Source organism: Triturus cristatus, chromosome 2_2, assembly GCF_964204655.1.
Source record: "Triturus cristatus chromosome 2_2, aTriCri1.1, whole genome shotgun sequence".
In the NCBI taxonomy this organism is placed as follows: domain Eukaryota; kingdom Metazoa; phylum Chordata; class Amphibia; order Caudata; family Salamandridae; genus Triturus; species Triturus cristatus.
Window position 1 is genome coordinate 317,021,594 of NC_140582.1, and position 20,351 is coordinate 317,041,944.

The 20,351-nt window shown below is 41.3% G+C and overlaps 1 protein-coding gene across 5 annotated transcripts in view; it reads right to left on the reverse strand.

The window, feature by feature from the left end:
• Positions 1–20,351, reverse strand: part of SEC24B (SEC24 homolog B, COPII component) — a 678,312-nt gene that overhangs the window by 473,606 nt on the left and 184,355 nt on the right. For all 5 annotated transcript variants that reach the window (XM_085641377.1, XM_085641376.1, XM_085641375.1 and 2 more), the window contains one exon: positions 5,150–5,276. In XM_085641377.1, coding sequence (XP_085497503.1) covers positions 5,150–5,276 — 127 coding nt within the window. The remainder of the gene's footprint in view (positions 1–5,149; positions 5,277–20,351) is intronic.

Consider the following 20,351-nt stretch of genomic DNA (forward strand, 5'->3'; position numbering starts at 1 on the left):
CGCACTTGCCAAATCCAACTTTGAAAAATACCTCGAACCTCTTACGCACGCAAATAAGTCATCAATCTTCGGCAAAGGATGTGAGTCCACCCAGATCTCCTTATTCAACGACCTGAGGTCCACACACACGCGCAACTTACCGCACCTTTTTCGTGCTACCACTAGAGGAGAAAGCCACAGAGAAGACTCTGTTTCCTCAATAATTCCCTCTTGGCACAAACGTTTTATCTCCATTTCTAGGTCTTCCCTAACGCTGAAAGGGACACCCCTCAATTTGTGCTTCACCGGTAATGACCCTTCTTTCACAATTATTCGGTGTTTGAACCCTCGAATAGTTCCTAATTCCTTTGAAAAAACTGTGGGAAAAAGTTGCTCCCATTTGACAATACTATCAAAACCAGCATCTGAAACAGTTAAAACTTGTATACGACAACCTGGTTTGAGAATAATCCCGAATAGTCCTTGGTGATACCAACCCAATATATTCAATCCTTTAACAGCCACATAAATCTTGCCCTTGATCACCCTACCATCGAATTCGAGATCATCCTCAAAATAACCCAACAGTTCTATCTTACGACCCTCGTAGGATACTGGTGAACGATCAGGGGGTAACAAACACCTATTTCCCCAAGTTTCTTGAAAGAGCTCCTTGGTTATCATCGTTATTCTAGCTCCAGAATCTACTAGCAATTTTAATACTTTGTCCCCCACCAGAATTTCAACAATAGGGTCTACGCAGTCTGTCTCATCAGAAATCTTTAGAATGTGATCCGGGCTGTCTAGGATCACACCAACAGTTTCAGAGTCTGATTCAGAGTCTGACTCTAGTACACATGCAACAGACCTTTTTTGCTCATTAAATTTTCTTTTAAAGCAAACTTTGGCAAAGTGTCCTGTTCTTTTGCAATAGCTACACACAACATTTGCTCCCGGGCATCTAGTTCCCTTCTGGTGTTGTTTGTTCCCACATCTGTTGCACATGTGTTTGGGATCGTGCGGAAAAAAAATGTTTTTCTTTGCACTCATTTTCTTGGTCTCATTATCTCTGACATCATTCTTAGCATCGTTGCATTTAAATTTTGGACCTGACGAGATAGCATTCACAGGGTCTGGAAGTTTGTCTTCCAATTCCTTTAAAGAAATTTGAGACGTTTCGATACTTTTGGCGATTTTCATAGTTTCATCCAAATCTGGATTTGAAAGAGAGAGAAGTTTTTGCCGTATTTGCTTGTCACTGCAGTGGCAGACAAATTGATCCCTGATAAGTTGTTCTAAAAATGTCTCAAACTGACATTCTGAGGCAAGTTTCCTTAAAGCAGAAACGTACGTGTCAACATCTTCTCCATCCTTTTGCTGCCTCTTGAAGAACTTATGCCGAAGAACCATCAAACTTGGTTGTTTGTGAAATCTTGTCCTAAGTTTAGTCACAGCATCTTGAAAAACATCTATATCTTCTCCAGGAACATGAGTGACTTCAGGAAGATGTTTGAATATAGACCTACCTTCAAAACCAAGGGAATGAAGAAGTAAACATTTTTTACGTTCATCACTGAATCTGGATGCTCCAATGGCACCTAAATAAGTTTGAAAGGCATCAAACCATAGTTCCCACCTAACTGGTGGATCACCAGCTGATTCCAAAAAGGCAGGAGGTGGAGTAACGGATTGCATCTTAGTAGCAAAGCACAACGAAAAGGCACACTTGTGACAAAAATCAATGAATGGAAATATTATAATCAGTTTTAGTCAGATGAGAAATGTGGAGATTCAGGAACAAAAAAAAAGAAAGAGAACAAAAAAAAAAAAAAAATAGCTTAGAGTGTAAATATCTCCTTTTTTCCCAAATATGGACTTGTGTGCAGATCACAGGAGAAATCTGCTTTGACGAGAAAAATAAACAATTGTAAAAAATAAATGTCTGTGTGCAGATCACAGGAAGAATCTGCTGATTTGGAATTACTTTTCAGTGAAGAAAATCGTGTGTGTGTGTGTGTGGATCACAGTAGCACTCCACTGGAAGAAGACAGGTACTCGTTTTGTACTTAACCGCTCAAATCGATCGTGAGTGAAGCGTGTATCCGGCAAATCGCTTAGGAAAACACTGTTGCCTAGCAATGTAGTAAACAGACGGAGCCAGGCGTCGCTGCAATGGTGTTGCGTTGCCGGTTTGCACATGCGCAGAGGAAAATCGGCCTGACACCAACCTCGCGCATGCGCACAACAACACAACAGCAGACACGAAATATCTCCCAAAATGATGTCGGACCTCGGGACACACAGCGCGGAAGGTAAGAGGAACAGTTCACAGTCCCGTGTCTCGTGCCATGAATTGGGGTAATGTTACTTCCTCGAAAGGCAATCGGCTTAGGGATAAAACACCCTTACCTTGAGGCCGTAATTTGAGTAGAGATGAACCTTCCGGTCGGCTGAAAACGCTGGTCCGTTGCTTCTGAAACGAGCTGAAATAGGTGAGCCGAGCGATCGCGGCTTGACGAGGAACTCCCGCGTGGGATTCGTTAAGCTGTGTAGACCAGAAATCGTCGCCAACAAATTGTAGTAATAACTTCGGAGCCACAGGTCCTTGAAGTCGTTTATTCTCAAGAGTCTACACAGCAGAGGCAACAGGTTGTACAGATATCATCCGCCCACATAGCAACGTCTTCACTAATTTTGAAAATACATAGAATCTCCCAACCCATAACCCAGCAACGCTACGAACATTCTACATAAGCCCTCTCCACGCAGGCTGACATTCTAAAACTTTTCACAAGGCATAACAAAGTCAATTTCCCATTCTAAGTCTTCTGGTAAGTCGCAGTCAAAGTCTAGGCACCAGAATAAGAATAAGTCTAGAGAGAAAAGGATACTAGCCTGTGCCAAATGAATCCACTGGGCCTGCTGTGAACAGTGACTCAGAGGACTTTGAGGGACCCCAACTCCTGAGGGCAAACTCGCCCCACCTCAATCGTGGACCAAGGAACAACCCCAGGAACCCCCCCCCCCCCCCCTACCGCACAACACACAGAGCATCCTTCAGCATCATGTATCCTCAGCATCAGGACCACTTCAATTTAAATCTATGGCGGTCCTTGCATTAAGAGTGGAACTGGACTCGAGACTACTGTGATGACCAGGTAACTGTGGAAATACTCCTTAATGCACCACTGACCAACTCCCTTTTCAGAATTGCTCACCCACCCAATCCGGGCTAGAGTAGCAAAACTCAACTCTTCTACATTTTTCAAAAGTTGTGAAAAATTACAGTCACCAATGCTTGTTTGCCCTTTGATCCATAAAGCTGAAATTTACACTTTACTTAAAAATCTATATGACCAGAACCCTCCAATTGATGTTGCTCATTTTGGTATCTTAATTCATAAAAATGTAATATATTTTTACAAATTGGTGTTTCAATTTCTTTCGTGTTATGTGACCTTCATATTCTGTTGTTTGATGTGTCACTCTAAATGCTTTACACTAGTTCCTTTATTTAAGCCTTGCTGCTCAAAGCCACAGCTCTCCAGGGTTGATCTAGAGGTTTTACAATTGAACCGGACTGGACCCAAGACTCTTTTTTGAGTGTGTTACACTGTGAGGTTAAACAACCACACCATATAATACACCACAATCCTCACATCAATTATATATTGTACAAGGCAGCATTCAAAGCCTTTCCTCTGCCTGAGCGAGTCCAGCATATTCAGGATATGATCCTGTTGTTTTGTGATCAGTCCTGAGTTTCAGGGAGGATGAATCAGAGTCCTCTAGTCTCCTGCCCTACTGCATCCAGCTCATCCCCAAATCACAGGTGGCACATTCAGGCATTCAAGTGGACCCTCCGATCCCAGTGGGATCTGCACCAGTGATGCCTCTCCAAATCCATTTAGATCCTAAACAAAACAGCATAGGATTTGTAATGGTGGCTTGAGGATACCAACGTGACCAGCAGCTGATGTTTCTCTTCCTAACTGGGAGTTCACAGTGGTGACAGGCGCGTCAAAGGCTTTCAGAGGATCAGAGGAATATAGTCTCAGGTAGACAGCCAAGCCCCATATCACTCTTCTGGAACCTCAGCTGATCTGTCTGGCCGTAAAAGCCTGAGGTGGTGCAAGGCATCTTCGATCAGTGAAGCACGCCATGGCTAGATCTAGTTAGCATCATCAAGAACACTCAGTTCTTGATGGGGGTGACTAGTAGTGGGACTCACAAATCTATGATGGGGAATGATTCAAGCATGGGAGTCTTTTTTGTTGTTGTCCTCGTGTAATTTATTTGTAGTATTTACATTTAGGAGGTCTTGTGAAGTTCAGTACCTCCCTTTTTTTGGCTTTCGGGCCAAGTAGCTTTGTTTATTTTAGTACTTCTCTGTTTAGTGAGATTTCAGTGACGGTAGGGGAGTCAGAGAAGGCTTATTTCCTTGTCTCTTCTTTGTGATATTCAGTCTATGAAGGCAGCAATACATATTATAAAATTGCAACATTTATAATAGTCGGCGATAAGTCTGCAATTTGAAGAAGTATCATTTGAATTCAACTAAACGGTACAGCGAATTTGTTTTTTGATAAACATTTTTATTGACATTTAAAATAAAGCAATAACATTCAACACACAGATATTACGGTGCATATAAGAAGGCATAGCAGGTTCTTTAAACTTTCAATGTTGCATAGATACATTGGAAACTGATTGGTATAAGTTACAGTACCTAATAAACAACTGTACCACCTCTGGCAAATTGTACCAGTTATATCGTGATCATTCACTAATATCTGAGATAGAATCTTTATGCGGGGGTTCACAGATAGTCCCACGGTAAGTTTTCCATTTTCCCCATACCCTTGACCATTTTTTGGGGCACCCGCGATGAGTGTAGACTGACTTTTCCGCCACCTTTGCCACATCCATGTCATTACACCACTGGTGAGGGGCAGGGGTTTGCCTAGATCCCCAGTGTTGTGCTATATTTCGCTTCAGGTACAGCGTATTTAACAAACTAAGGAGAAGATCAAGATCAACTGAAATCGGCTACATGATATTTAATACTCTCTGAATCTGGGTGATTTGCACTCATTGTTAACAAAGTGAAATATTTTATTTCTATAAACTACAAATACATTACCATTATTGTCTTTCTTTCAAAACGTACCATCATTCACTCGATAGCAAAGGCTGCACTTCCACCTCCTTTGGTCGATGAAAGACACAAATGGGTTAATGTATGTCCGACAAGATCTGCATCTCACTATTGTACTTGATGTGATCACTGGTAATTGCTGTATGCAAAGTAAATTCAAACATTATTAGTACAGCATAATATAAACATTCAAATTAGAAATGTTAGTGAAAAACATTTTAAAAAACTAAATTTTTTTCTCCCTACCTGAATGCTCAAGTGTACTTTACAAACTAAGATTATACCAAGGAAATAAGTATAGTCTTCATGCAACCTATTGCATTATTTTTAAATTATTATTTTTAAAGATACAACTATCAAAACACTGAGCATAAGATACACTGAACATATACATGTATATGTATATCTCGTGAACTATAGGAGTCAGTACAAATGGAATGGGAGGCAATATAATAACTGCAGTCGTCTTCGAAACACATGAAACTTTGTTGAGTTGGGAACATAGAAGTATTCACTGTATAAAATAACACCACCTGTAATTAAAACTAGTTTCTCTTTTTTTCTTTATAAATTCCCAATTCTTTTGAGGAAGATCAGAAAAGGCAAATTCTTTTGAGGTGGATCGACTTATCTATCAAGTAGCTGGGGATTTACTACACCTCGACTGTGGTATGGGGCTAATTCTACACTTCTGCTGCGGGAACTGCATTCACATCTACAGAGAATTGGCACAAATGGTTAGAAAAAATTGTAAAGGTTAGAATTATGGTCTTTTGAAAATATTAATCCAACAACTTGCTTCAGCCTCATCCCAACAACTGTGTTCTAACTTCATTGGAGGAGGTAAGATACTCAGAATCGTGGAAAAACAAACCCAACAGTGCCCAAGAGTGGGTAAAAGGGGAATCCCAGACTGCTCTACCACACAACTCAATTTGGATTTCTGCTGGAATGGTCCACAGAGGATATGCAGTATCATCAGTGCTTTAAGAAGTATACACTGGCACAGGGTCAACTGAGGGGTTCTGTATTAACACGAGAGATGTTTTTCCTGAATGAAATCGAATCTGGGAAGTGGAGCAATTAAGCAGTAAACTACAGAGGACCGCACTACTTTTTAAAAACAAATACAGAAAGCAGACCACAGTCAACTCATATTGTCACACATCTATAAGATCTTTTTGGAAGCAAAGATGAAAAAAAGAGGAGAAACGGGGGCTCAAGTATAATGGGAAGCAATGTAGGAACATTATGAAAAATGTACACAGAAAACCCTATTCATATTCAGGGGATGAAAGCTAATCAGAATCTCCTTATTTGGTACCACAAGCCGATTTGCTTCCATGTAATTTATGATGTGAGACTGGAGGTGTAGTGCAAATAATGCAGATGTAGAGGTATCATCTCTCAAATCCTCTAGGACTGCAAGCATTTGCAGGAGGTACTGGCTGCTATAGAATAGGATGCATGATTTAGGGTTCCAACTTCCCCAAGTAGTATGCTAGAATTGATGACAAATTTAAAGTGAGAACGGAAAGAAATGCTGTATCATTGGTGCCTAGGATCTTATTATGGGCCAAGCAGGCCTTTTCAAGCAAATAGGCTAAATAAATAAAGAAATAAATCCGCATTTGTATAGTGCAAACTGCTCACCCTTACGGGTTTCAAGGCGCTGGGGGCCGTCGTGGAAATGAAGTGAGCTGTTGCCCAGAGTCACATGGTGCTGAGCTGCCTCTGGAGCCGGGGATCGAACCATGAACCCTGTGCTCCGAAGTCAGCTGCTCTGGCCGCTGCACCACACCTCTCCACCCCTGTCCCCCTATAAGCTGGACGACATCAAAAGATTTGGTACTTTATAGGGCTGGAGAAAACAAACATCATTTTGAAGGTTTGGGAGTTCTCACTTATGATTCTTACATGCCCAAAGCAGGTGGGAGGCCTACAAACCCTTCCTTTGGAATGGGCTTAAGAGATGAGGCGGACTCGTATTGAACACAATATCTATCTGCCTCACCTGGAAATGGCCGAAGACAATTTTCTATTTGGAATAAGACTCCCAGTATTAGGACCAGACAGCCACCTGGGCCATGGGTCTTCAGCATGGACAGAGGCTAGACTTTGTGTCAAGAGTTTCAATTAATCAGCAAAAAAACAATGTTCACAAGGAACTCATTTATCAAGGTAATGTAATCTTTACAAGAAAGTATACCTTGTTTTAATAAATCAGAAAGACAAGGACAATTATGTAATGTGACCTTAACTCCATTAAGTAAAACAGGTTTATATAGAATCGATTTAAAAAGGCCAACATGACAATGTCTCAAAGCTGTACCCACTTCAGCTGAAGTGAGTATAGTTTATTTTGCAGCTGCATAAATATAAATGACAATTTTACAAAAAGATGTAAGCTGGTTATTCCTATAAACAGTTTATACCTGACTCAGTGAACCCCAGTGAAGTGATCATAACCTAACAGTGCTGTACAAATTGCGTAAAAGAAGGGAGAATTGGTTATTGGTAGTAAAAGAAGGGGAGCTCTTCACACATGTAGTGATGGTATATACATTTCTTCGGCTCTCCCTTTATACTAGTCGACGACGTTTCGACCCTCTCGAGATATGGGGTCTCTTCAGGACAGGAATTCTGGGGACTGAATGGAGGGCAGGTGTCAGTAGTGGATAAGGTGGGCAGTGTGAGAGCAAAGGAGTGGGCAAGGCGCGGTCAGTGGCTTACCAAGAATAGCACAGGTAATCTCCTGGATCGATATCTGGTAGTTTCAGTGTCCGGAGGACAGGTCCTATTAAAATACATATGTAGGGTATTAACGAAGGTCTAATCAACAATGTGACTGGGATTGTAGGGCATTAGGATAAGCGGGGCTTACCAAGATGTAAGGTAAACAGGGTAGGAATGGCCGGCAGCAGGCGTGTCTATATAAAAAACTGGATGAAGTGGTCTTGTGAATAATTCAAGGATCTAAAATGGAATTTCAGTCAAGCTCATAGGGTGGAGATTGTATCACTAGCGAACCCTCACTGGATTAGGGCACTGTGGTAAGCAATTAAGGTACTGTATTCAAAGGGTCACAGTGTATGGATGAGGCACGGTGCTCCCTGGTCATTTCTGGGGATCTAAGGTAAATAGGTAATGGATTGTCAAGACACGCTGTGTCTCTATGCGCTCGCCTTGCAGCACGTGGTAATAATGCGGTCAACTCACCCGGTAATGATCGGTGGCGAGTAATTAATTAAAAGGATCAACCTGTCTCAAATTAGTGTTAAGGAGGGTTTGATCAAGGATACCAGGAGGTTAATAACGGCGGCAGCAATACTAAATGGAGCAAGTGGTAGCTATAATTACTAGTCGAGGTGGTGGCACGATATAATAGCAAGGGATCTAAGGTAATCAGGACCCGCTGTGTCTCTATGCGCTCAATTGCAGCAAGCAGTATTGTTGCGGTCACTCACCCGGTATTACTCTGCGGTGAGTAATTAATTGGTTCGAGCCGTTCCCAAATCTAAAGATTAAGTGGGGGATCTAGGTTACCATCAGGTTAGTTACGGCGGCAAGAATACTATCGGGAGCAGGTGAAAGCTGTACTCACTAATCGAGGCGGCGGTGCGGCGTTCCCAGGCACGTCTGTTGACTGGCTTGCTCCCATCGGACTACCCTTAAGAGTGCGAGGGTTAGAACTGGAGGGAAACGGCGCGGGTGCACTGGCGCTGCTGTGGCAGCTATGACGGCGGCCATTGCAGAGTGGAGTAGGGCTGCAAGCCGGAATAGGCTACGCATGACAACCCACTAATAAGGTGCAGAAATGGGGCAGAGATGGTGACTGATCACGGCACATACATACATACATACATATATATATATATATAGCCAGTGTTGTTGTTGGCTGTGCTGATGAACTTTGTTTTGGATTAAAACGAACTGCAAACTAAACCTTTGGATTCCGTTTGAGTGCGTGTACTCCTGACCTCTGGGCTCAGAGGTCCCTTGCTTTTGATTTATACCGGTTGTCCTACCGGCTGTACTACGCACCTCCCTGACCAAAGAGCGCCGTCCCCCAACCGAGGACATCACATGTTTCATATATATATATATATATATATATAGATATAGTAGTGTGTGTGATGCTGGAAGGAATGATGGAATAATAAGGTTATCATGTGTACAGGGTTGTATCTCCTGGGCATAAAATTCTCACGATAGTTCATATAATCTATTAAGGACACGCTCACTAGTATCGTTTATATTCACACTAGGAATGGCAATGCGAGGGTTTTATAATTTAAGACATCTTGACACGTGTGATGGGTAGGGAGTTTTACAAAACTCGTCGGATGGACATTTAAAATCACATATTTGTAGAGAGTCTCATGAATGAGACCGCTTAACATACATACATTAGGTAGAGAGTTTAACAAATACTCATTCATGGACATAAATATCACTTGGTATTAGAAACAGATATGCATAATAATAGTATGTAGACCGCTAGTCCGATCTAGGATAAAGGCTATAGTATAGCACACAGATTGAAAAGAGACCCATAGTAGGACAACCTCTACTACTCAGAGATGAGGAGGTTAATGTGGTGTAATGGCTAGTGCATAGGACCTATAGGTCTTTATGCAGGCTGATGAACCTACACCATTCTTCTAGGCTGTTCAGTCCCTCTCTGATGGAATTACATTTTTTGATCCAGTTACATTCTAATGCCTGTAGAAAAAGTGAAATACCACCCCCTCTCAGTGGTATTTTGGCTCTGTCAATGATTTGCCATTTGAGGTCCTCAACAGTGTGAGATTTGTCCTTATAGTGCTGTACTAAGGGGGCATTCTCCACTTGGCAACGTATTCTGCTATGGTGTTGGCCAATGCGGGTTTTCACTGGCTTGGTTGTCTGACCAATGTACATCAGGTCACAGGGACACCAAATGCAATAGATGACATTCGGGGTTGCACAATTTGTCAAGTCACGTAGTGATATTTTTATGCTGCCGTGGATAAAGTCTTTAGTATCAAAGGTGTAGTCACATGCTACACAGCCACCACATTTGTAATGACCAGTAATGGGTGGAAGAGCCCATAGTTTGTTGATGGTGTTTCTAGGGGTCCTTATGCTGGTGTCTGAGTGTACCAGACGGCCCTTGATATTCTTACCCTTTTTGTACGAAAACATAGGTAATTCTTGGCAGGTGCTCAGTGTGTTAAGCATGGCCCAGTGTCTTTTGCTGGTCTTAGTGACTTTGGTGCTCAAAGGGCAGAAGGTGGTCACACACACACTCTTGTTGGTTTGACGTTTAGTTTTGCTAGTAAGTAGAACTTCTCGGGGGCTAAACCATGCCCTTTTCATCGAGGTTTTCATAAGTCTTTTAGGGTATCCTCTTTCACGTATTCTGGCGCTCAGGTTGTTTGCCTCCCTGAAGAAGTCCTCTTTAACTGTACAGTTGCACCTTAGCCTAAGAAACTGCCCGTATGGTATGCCATCCTTCAGGGCCCTGGGAGGGAAGCTCTTGTACTGTAAGAGTGTGTTTCTATCTGTTGGTTTCTGATAGAGGGTCACATTCAGTTGATTGTTACAGCATCTTATTTGTAGGTCAAGGAATGGGACCTTCTCATTATCAGCGCTGTAAGTAAAAGTTAGTGCTGACTGGCAATCGTGCAGATAGGTTATGAACATTTCTAGACTGTCTTCAGTGTCTGTCCATATAAGGAAAATATCGTCTATATTTCACGCAATTTGTACAGTACTGTTCGGTTATGGTCACTTCACTGGGATTCACTGATTCAAGAATAAACTTTTTGATAGGAATAACCAGCTTACATCTTTTTGTAAAATTGTCATTTATATTTATGCAACTGCAAAATAAACAATACTCACTTCGGCTGAAGTGGGTACAGCTTTGAGACATTGTCGTGTGGGCCTTTTAAAATCGAATCTATATAAACCTGTTTTACTTAATTGAGTTAAGGTCACATTATATAATCGTCCTGGTCTTTCTGATTTATTCAAACAAGTTATACTTTCTTGTAAAGATTACATTACCTTGATAAATGAGTTCCTTGTGAACATTGTTTGTTTGCTGATTAGCAACACCCAGTTCGCAAGGATTTATGGGTTGCTCTTGTCTTTTGTAAATAAGAGTCTCAATTAGTCATCTAGTTTTTTCAGAGTCTATGGTTACTGCTGGGTAACCTTATACCAACATCTATGTGATGACTTCACGTTGTTCTTCCATACCAAAAGCGCACGTTTCAGATCACACACTGCTGCAAAGAGAATCATACAACCAATGTACAAAACACTGGATTGGCACCCCACAATGCCACAATCTGTCTTCAATGCATTTAAAGAGACTGAGATAGGGAATATCAGTGAGTTAAAACCTATGGTCTTCCCTATACCTGAAACATGCAATGTGAAGTGCATACTATTTTACCAACCAACCTTTTTACGCATCATCCCACAAGTTGTCAATGCTTTCATAGAGGACATTCCCCGCAGCTCAAACATTGAAAGATAACAGAGGTTGAATAAGTCAAACACAAATCTCTGCTAAACTCAAGACCTATCTCTGGTCTTTCATTCCTTGCTAAGGTCCTCGAGAAGTAATAAACACACTGAACTTGCATACAGTCATCGAAACAACCTTGTTAGCTACTTTCAGTTAGGACTCAGCCTACAACTTCAGATGGAAATCGTTTTGATGAACACAAGCAGGAACTACACACAATACTGAATCAGGGTCAGCCTTGTACTTTGATCCTTCTTGTACTCTCTGGGGGATGTCATACAGTTCACCATAGAGAGATTTTTTAGATTGTATCCAATCATAACATTCTGTTGGTAGAACAACTCTTCAACAGTTCACCTTCTTTCTGGCTGTTAGGTGCTTCCATGGAAAACTGACTTCCTTTTATTCCTCATCAACAAATACCACTCAGAGTCCCAAAGGTTTGGTCCAGTCCCAATCTTCTTCACTTACTTACATGATACCTATGACAAACACTGTTTCACTTGGGTTCTCAGTGGTCCTGCGCTAGGGTGTTTCACACGGAACTGAATGTCTGCTCATATACTCAGTCAACGGGTCATGCCGGAGGAGGTGGGGGGAGAGGATGGGGGTGGGAGGGGGGGGGGAAAGGGGTTGTACTTCGGGTTCGTTGCTCAGTTTAGGAGTAGTCGGACTGATTATGCGCTGACCCTGTGGAACGGAAGCTCCATTGTTTATATGACTGTAAATGTGGCCTTGCAAACTGATCCGCTGGTGGATTTGCCAGAGACTTTATTGTAAAGTTGGAAGGGGGAGCGTTTATTTAGAGAGCCGGTCAACGGGGTACAGTGAGCATGGTTATACTAGGGCAATTGTCCAGTTGGATGTTTTCAGCAAGGGTCGATTACTGCTTGTCATGTATTCGTATGATCTTGATTGCTAATAAACATATTTACAAAAAAAAAAAAAAAATGATACCTATGACAAACATTTTTTAGATCAACATTCCTGGGAATCGCAAACCTATTTTAGACGGCCATACATATGTCCAAAGAAAAGGCAAACAAAGTAGCTGTGTCTAAATGTTTCCAAAACAGAGTTACTGCTTCTTTGTATTAATGACCCAGCTTTACTTCCATCTGTGTGTCCATCATCATAGTCACCACACCCTCCCAAAACGCCCCCTCAAAAAAAGCAGAGCCTTTTTATGATCTTTGACTCAAACCTGTCATTAACTACTACAAGCAAACACAAATCGTCAAAAATGCCTTGTATCTTCTACCAGACTCACAGAATTGTCCAGCATCCCCAATTTGACAACTCCCTACACACTGATCAAATCACTCTCCTCCCATATAGGGAACAAAAAATTATGTTGACGCAGAATTTTATGTCCATAAGAATCTTCCAGATGGTCATAAGGGCAGATAGCAGCTGCTCACTCATCCCAAAGCCCAGCCTTAACAGTACATCTAACTACTGAAAAGTGGTCAGGCAAGGTTCTTTTGGTGCTTACAGAGAGCAGACATTCCTATCCAGGAAGATTAGAATAATTTCATGTTGGAGCAGGTATGACACCCCTGTCACGGGTTGGATACACTCTTTGGTCAAATTAGATGAATTCCTTTCCCACAAAGATCTGGTTCTGTGATCAGAGATTTCTCAACCTCCCCACTAAGTAAAAGGATGGTGTCTGTGTCTCAGAATAATGCACAGAATTATTCACTTCATGCCATACACAGCTCCCCAGTAAAAGGCACATTCATTCCTACTTTTGTATTTTTATTTACAGGTGTCAAAATCACAGCTTAGGAACAGGAGTGAAGGAAATGGCACATTCGTAAATGTTTCAATCTTAAGTCAAGTCAGTAGCCCGGGGTGCCTGGAAATAGGGGGTACTAGTACTCTGTTGTTAAGCAGCATGCACGCTTATGTAGAGGACATATCTGGAGATACATCACTCAGTTTTCCTGAAAGGGAAAGCAAAGCTTATGTGCCGGAACATTTAGTGAAGAGCAGGATGTCAAGTGGCCACAACCCTAAGAGGGTTCCAATCGTACAGCAAAACTTTGTTGATTACTAGGCAGAAAGTGAAGTATGCCTTTCATGTCAGATCACGGTTATGACAAAATCAGTCATATATCTACCTTCTTGGTCTCTATTTAAATAAAGATGGCTGGAAGATGTAAAGACGTTCTTCACTGTTCAAAAGGGTGTAGATTGGTTCTTATTCCCAAAAATGGACACATGTAGCACTCCACAAGTGACTAATGGAACATGTATGAGCTCACGCTACATTAATGTAGATCGGGTGAACAGGAACATTTATGTCAAAATGGAGGCTGACAAAGAAACATGTCAGAATGGAAGCAGATATGAAGGAATTAATTAGGAGTATATGCTATGAAAAATGGTTGTGGTGTACCGAATGCAGGAGCAACCTGAACAGCTGCATATACAACTAAGGATGGTTTAAAACTGGGAAATTAATAACTGCAAGAAGGCCATATTGAGTATTCAGACAGGAACAAGAGTTATGGTGGTGGAAACATGGTACACAGACCATTAGATAACATTTTAAAGACAGGAATGAGAGAAAAAATTGAGATTCTTCAAATAGGATTTAAAGGCAGAAGAACACACTTGGGGCATACATGATCTGGCAAGATTAAGATCATGAGGTATTAACCATGGTCTTGGCAAGAGTATCAACTCCATTTGGAAGACAACAGAGGAAAAATGTATGTATATTATAAAATAAAATTGCCATACATAGCAGTTTCACTTTTTTTTTTTTTAAAACATATTTTATTAAGTTTGTACAGTACCACTGGGCTAACTGCCCAATATATTCCAATTCGAGGCAAGATATTGACAAGTTACCAAACATGGTAATAACATCTGGTACGGACTGTATACATAACAAAAAAGAAAAACAGAACTTTTCGAAGACTTCCCCACCCACATTGGCAAGGAAAGTTGGATATAGATCAAAAGTAGAACACAATATATCACACATTATGGCCCATGACAGCCCAAGGAAATGGTCCCTCATGGGATTTGTGTGGGGAGAGGAGGAAGGTCTATGCCCCTGTATGTAGCCCAGCGGGACCATATTTTCTTGTGTTTTGGGGGACAACCCCAGGCCAGAAATATTGCTATCTCCGCACCCATACACGTGTCTAGTTCCTTTTGCCATTTCCCTATAGTCAGAGGGGAGGTACCCTTCCATAGTTGGGCAATATCCTGTTTGTCAATAGTAAGAGGAAGAAAGAGTAAGTGTTGCTTGTATCGATTCCCTCCTATGCCATCCGTGCTGTGAAGGAGAAACAGTCTAGGGTCATGGGGGAGGTCCCAGGACAACACCTCCTTAAGGCAGGTTGATACTTTACGCCAAAAGCCGTGCAGCTCCAAATCGGTTGGAGAAATGTCCCTTCCTCCCTGTCACAGCGAAGGGGATGCAAATTACTCCCATCCTCCAAAGACGCAAACGTGTGTAGTAAACCCGATGAACATATTTGAATTGTATAAGTTGATATCACAAGGGCACCGCGGCACCCCGGGGACTAGCTATTGTCTCCGCCCAGTCATCATCTGTCAGTTCTAGGACGCCATCCTGCCACGCCGTCCTAGTTTTGTGTAGGGTGTGTCTGAGTGTGTTGTCAGTGTTTGGTATATCTGCCGGATTTTGTGTGCGTCCAGATCACCCATAAGGAGGCGACCCTCTAGGGGATGGAATTCAGGGAGGTCCGTTAGGTTTGTGAGTGAGGGGGTTAGAGCATGGGCAATTGGAGGTACTTATAAACCTGGGTTCTATGGAGATGAAACTCCTCCTGCAACTGCTGGAAGGAACTGAGGGTAGTGCCTCGCATCACTTCGCCCAGAGTGGAGATGCCAATGAGGTCCCACTGGCGGAACTCCTTCAAGGCGGCCACCTTGGTATTGCTCTATGCCAGCACAAGTCACTTTAAGCATCTTAGACACTGTTAGGTGTTTTTTTGGACACTTACCAAGCATCAGGGCACATCTTTTAAAAACATCCAACAAAGCACAAAAATGATGAATAGGAATAAACTAACAATTTTGTCTTTTAATGCTAATGGTATTAACAACAAGCGTAAAGCCTATGCAATTGAGAGCTGGCTTAGAGGGCACAATCCCGATATTTTTTTTCAAGAGACGTATTTCCGAAGTTTATCCCGATGCTCGAAAAATTTTAAGAGCTGGGCGGGTTTCTATTGCCTGTTTCAGGCATTTTTTTAGGTAAGCATGTTCAATTTCATGTTAATGCATCACACTCAGACCCGGGTGGAAGATGGACGTTCGTTCATGGAAAATTAAATCAGTTAAACCTCATATTGGATACAATTAATGCACCTGTTATGGATGATCAACTCCCTATTTTACAACTAAAACAAGCTTTATCGTGCATCCTTGGACAGAATATATGGGGAGGCGATTTTAACTTTTTGCAGGACCCTTCAGTTGACAAAGATAGAACTAAAATAAACCCCAAGTCTCCATCGCCCTGTTTAGTTGTAAATCCGATTTAGATATTGTAGACAATTGGCGCCTTAATAATCCAGATAAACGTGGGTACTCTTGTTATTCGGCAAAATATGATTCATCATCGAGAATAGATTTTTTTTTTTGACCTCACAATCTTGTAGTTAATAAATACGATCATATTCTAAATGCTTTTTCGGATCATGCCTTAATGAAAATCGCTGTAGGGAGCATGGACGAAAATGCATCAAGAAGATGGTATTTTAATAAACTCAATTTAGCAAATGAACTGTGGTGCACAGAAATAGATAACGAGATTAGTGCCTTTTTTTATATAAATAAAAATTCTGCCCCAATCAACGTAATCTGGGACGCATTTAAGGCTACATTAAGAGGCATAATCATTTTGAAAGATAACCCGCGACAAAGGGCCAAAAAAGAGGAAAGAATGACGATCGAAACAAGACTTGCCCAAGTGAATCAGGAATACATCATGAACAGGGGTCCAAACACTAAGCAAGAGTTACTAGAAGCAAAAATACAAATGAGAGAATTTTACTACGGGTTAGGAGATATGGCAAGCAGGACTTGCCTCTAGACAGTCTATTAAGATAGCGAATATACAGGGAAACTTTTAACATGGCAGGCAAAAGAGAAACAGGTGCATAACAGGACTGTGAGTATCTGGGATGAATCGACTAAAACACGTTCAACCAGAACGTTGGACATAGCTGGGGCCTTCCTTAAGCACTATAAGGGAATTTATCAATCAGACTATCAAGCATCCTGCGAAACCATTCGTGTTTTTTTGCACGATTTGCCAGGTCCTACTTTAAATAGGAACTTTCTAGAGGAATTGCTAGTCGACTTTACGAAGGAAGAACTCGACTTAGTCATAAGCTCTTTGCCTAACTGTAAAGCATCTGGGGAAGATGACCTTCCCGCAGAATTTTTTTAAAAGATTTGCTTCAACTCTCAATATTGAATTTTTAAATCTTGCAAACCATCTTCTACAAGGGGGCGACCCTCCGTTATCTTTCCGCACAGCAGTAGTGGTCAGCATTTTAACGAAGGACAAAGATAGCGAGAATGTTAACTCTTATAGGCCCATAAGCCTTCTAAATGAGAACTACAAAATCTTTACAAAACTTCTCACTAATAGGCTAAATAGAATGGTAGGCTCACTTATTGATACGGACCAGTGTGGTTTTGTAGCTGGGAGACAGCTCCGTACCTATACACATTTTTTATTAGAAGCACTGGATTTTTTCTTATATAAACAAGACTGAGGCTCAGGTTTGTTTTTTAGACGCCGAAAAGCGTTCAGCCTAGTTTCATGGGAGGGTCTGTTTTTGATTTTAGAAAAGTTTGGCTTCCCAGAGGAGTTTATACATTTAATAAGACGGCTATATACAAACTCACAGGCGCAAATTCTAATTAACTATGAATATAGGCACATGTCAAATACACCGAAACAAGGGTGTCCTCTCTCTCCGATTGTATTTGCGCTATTTATAGAGCCAATAGCAATCAGACAGAAAAAGGCGTACACTGTCCCTGTTCAAGGGATGACAAATATAAAATTGTATGCCGATGACATTGTTCTTTTTTTAATTCGAAAATAGACACCCAGGAGGAAATTATGAGGATTTTCTCAGATTTCCAAGCAATAGGAGGCTATAAAATAAACAAGTCTAAAACAGACACCCAGGAGGAAATTATGAGGATTTTCTCAGATTTCCAAGCAATAGGAGGCTATAAAATAAACAAGTCTAAAACAGAGATCATATTGTGCAATTGTTCTATCGACTCTTTTGCCAGACTTTAGGCCTGTCTATAACACTCGCCCAAAGAGATACTTAGGGATCTACGGGATGGAGAAAGTAGAAGAGTTATTCCATTTGAACTACAACCCGTCGCTTAAAAAAGTGAAACGCCTGTTAGCACGATGAAGCCAGCTCCCACTATTATTATTAGGTCGAGTGGCACTAATTCGTATGTCTATTCTTCCACTCTTTAACTTCCTTTTTAGCGCCGCTCCGTGCGCACTACAAGCAGCTTTTTTTTCGAAGAGATAGATAGCATGTTTTCTTCTTTTTTATGGTCTAATAAGATATTGAGACTGGCACTAAGCACTTTAAGCTACACTGTTGCAGAAGGAGGGCTGTCCCTTCCAAATATTAGGAATTACTATCATGCGACCATTGCACACTATAGCTCTAGATTTTTCTTTTTAGAACCCACCCCCCCCCGCGAGGCAGACCACTTCTTTATGAAAAAGATCTTAAAGAAGTATAATATTGTTGACCCCACAAGAATAACTAAGTACCCTAAGAAAGTGCGATATAAGACTCTCCAATGGGTACTCAAGCAAAAATCTCAATTTTTAACATTTTAAAGTATTCCAAGAATTAACTGTTCGACTAGGCTGTCCCATTTTTATACGGGGGAGAGATGTTTTTTAGAGACCCGTATTTTTTAAAAATGGGAAGAAAATGGGTATGTACAGATTCTGGATTTTTTTAAAGGCAACTGTTGGAAGTCATGCTCACAGATCGAAATGGGGCTCTTACATTCTAAAACAATCCTGAAATGGTCATCTATTAGAATAAATCCCTTGTAGGAAAAATTTGATATAAGAAATGTATCCGCTAGAGCAAGTATCAGTGAATCCTTTGATTCCCTGACACAACGGAGGGTTAGTGCTTGGGTAAAAAAACTTTACGAAAACAAGGCTCTCTTGCTATTTGAAAAAATCCATGATAGATGGTGGAAAAGGGAAGGGATGCAGGTCTCAAAATCAACCTGGAGCAGAATTAACAGACTTAATGAATCAACAGTGAGAGGCGCAAATCTTAAGCGTATGCAATTTTACTCAAAATGGTTAATCTATAGGACCCCTTCTTTTCTACAGAATATATATTCACAAATCGAGGACAGGTGTTTCAGCTGCACAAAAGAGAATGGTGGCACCTTATCACACATTGTTTGGGGATGTCCGAAAATCAGCATTTTGCGGGAAGGAATTGAAAATTCTCTCAGATCCACCTTAGACCCATCTCCATTGAAGTATCTATTGCAGTTCTGGGTTGCTCTCCCAATAAAATGCTAAGCACTACACAAGAAGAGTGCCTATACATTGCAGCGTTAGTAGCAAGATCCCTAATTCTACAGTGCTGGCGAACTGGAGAGCGAAATTAAGTAAAATCAAAGAATTGGGAAAAAAATATGCAATAAGATCAGGTTCAATAAAGAAGTATGAGAAACGTTGGAGTTCTCTAGGGATATAGCTCAGAGATAAGGAATACTTATAATCGTTGAGGAGATGGTGGGGTTGTGATTCGAATAGCTAAGCCTGGTCCGTAAGGTAAACTTCCTAACCTACTGTTACCTTATCTTATGCACTCAGGCACTTTATACTATCTTCATCGTATACTAAATGACTGCCCCGTTTCTTTTCTGCAACAGGGTTATTTGAAATATAGTTGGGATATGTTCATTCCTAATGTTTAGCACTTTGCACTCTGTACTTTATCCAATTGTGATCTGTAATGCTGTACATGATTGGCCCACTTCTTTTCTGCAACAGGGCGATGTGAAAGATTGTTGGGATATGTTTATTTCTAAATGTTTAGCACTTTGCATTTCGTACGGTATCTATTTCTCATATGTAATGTTATGTTATGTTATGTTATACAGGTTTTTTGTATAGCGTGCGGCTACTCGAAAGAGTGTCCCGACGCTTTGAATTGCACACTAATCTCAAAACACAACAGGAAAAATGAACAAAAGCAGAAAAAGAAGAAACCGGATAGGACCTGAAACTAAGAAGTGAAAAGCCAAGTTTTAAGCCCCTTCCTAAAGGCCAACAAGTTAGGGGTGCTGCGCAGGGACACAGGCAATTTGTTCCACAGCTGAGGCGCTAATAATTTAAAGGAGCGGCCACCGATGCGAGCTCTCTTCACGCGGGGCACTGCAGCAAGAAATAAGGCTTCAGACCTAAGCGATCTAGCAGGACGGTAAAAGGACAGCCTTTTCTGAAGATATTTTGCTCCAGATGTGTGCAAGGCTTTGTGTGCCAGGGTGAGAGTTTTAAAAACTATCCGCTTCCGGACAGGAAGCCAGTGCAGAGCCTCCAAAAGGCCCGAGGCTCTGGCACGGCGAGATAGTCCAAAAATAGCCCGTGCTGCCGAATTCTGAACAACC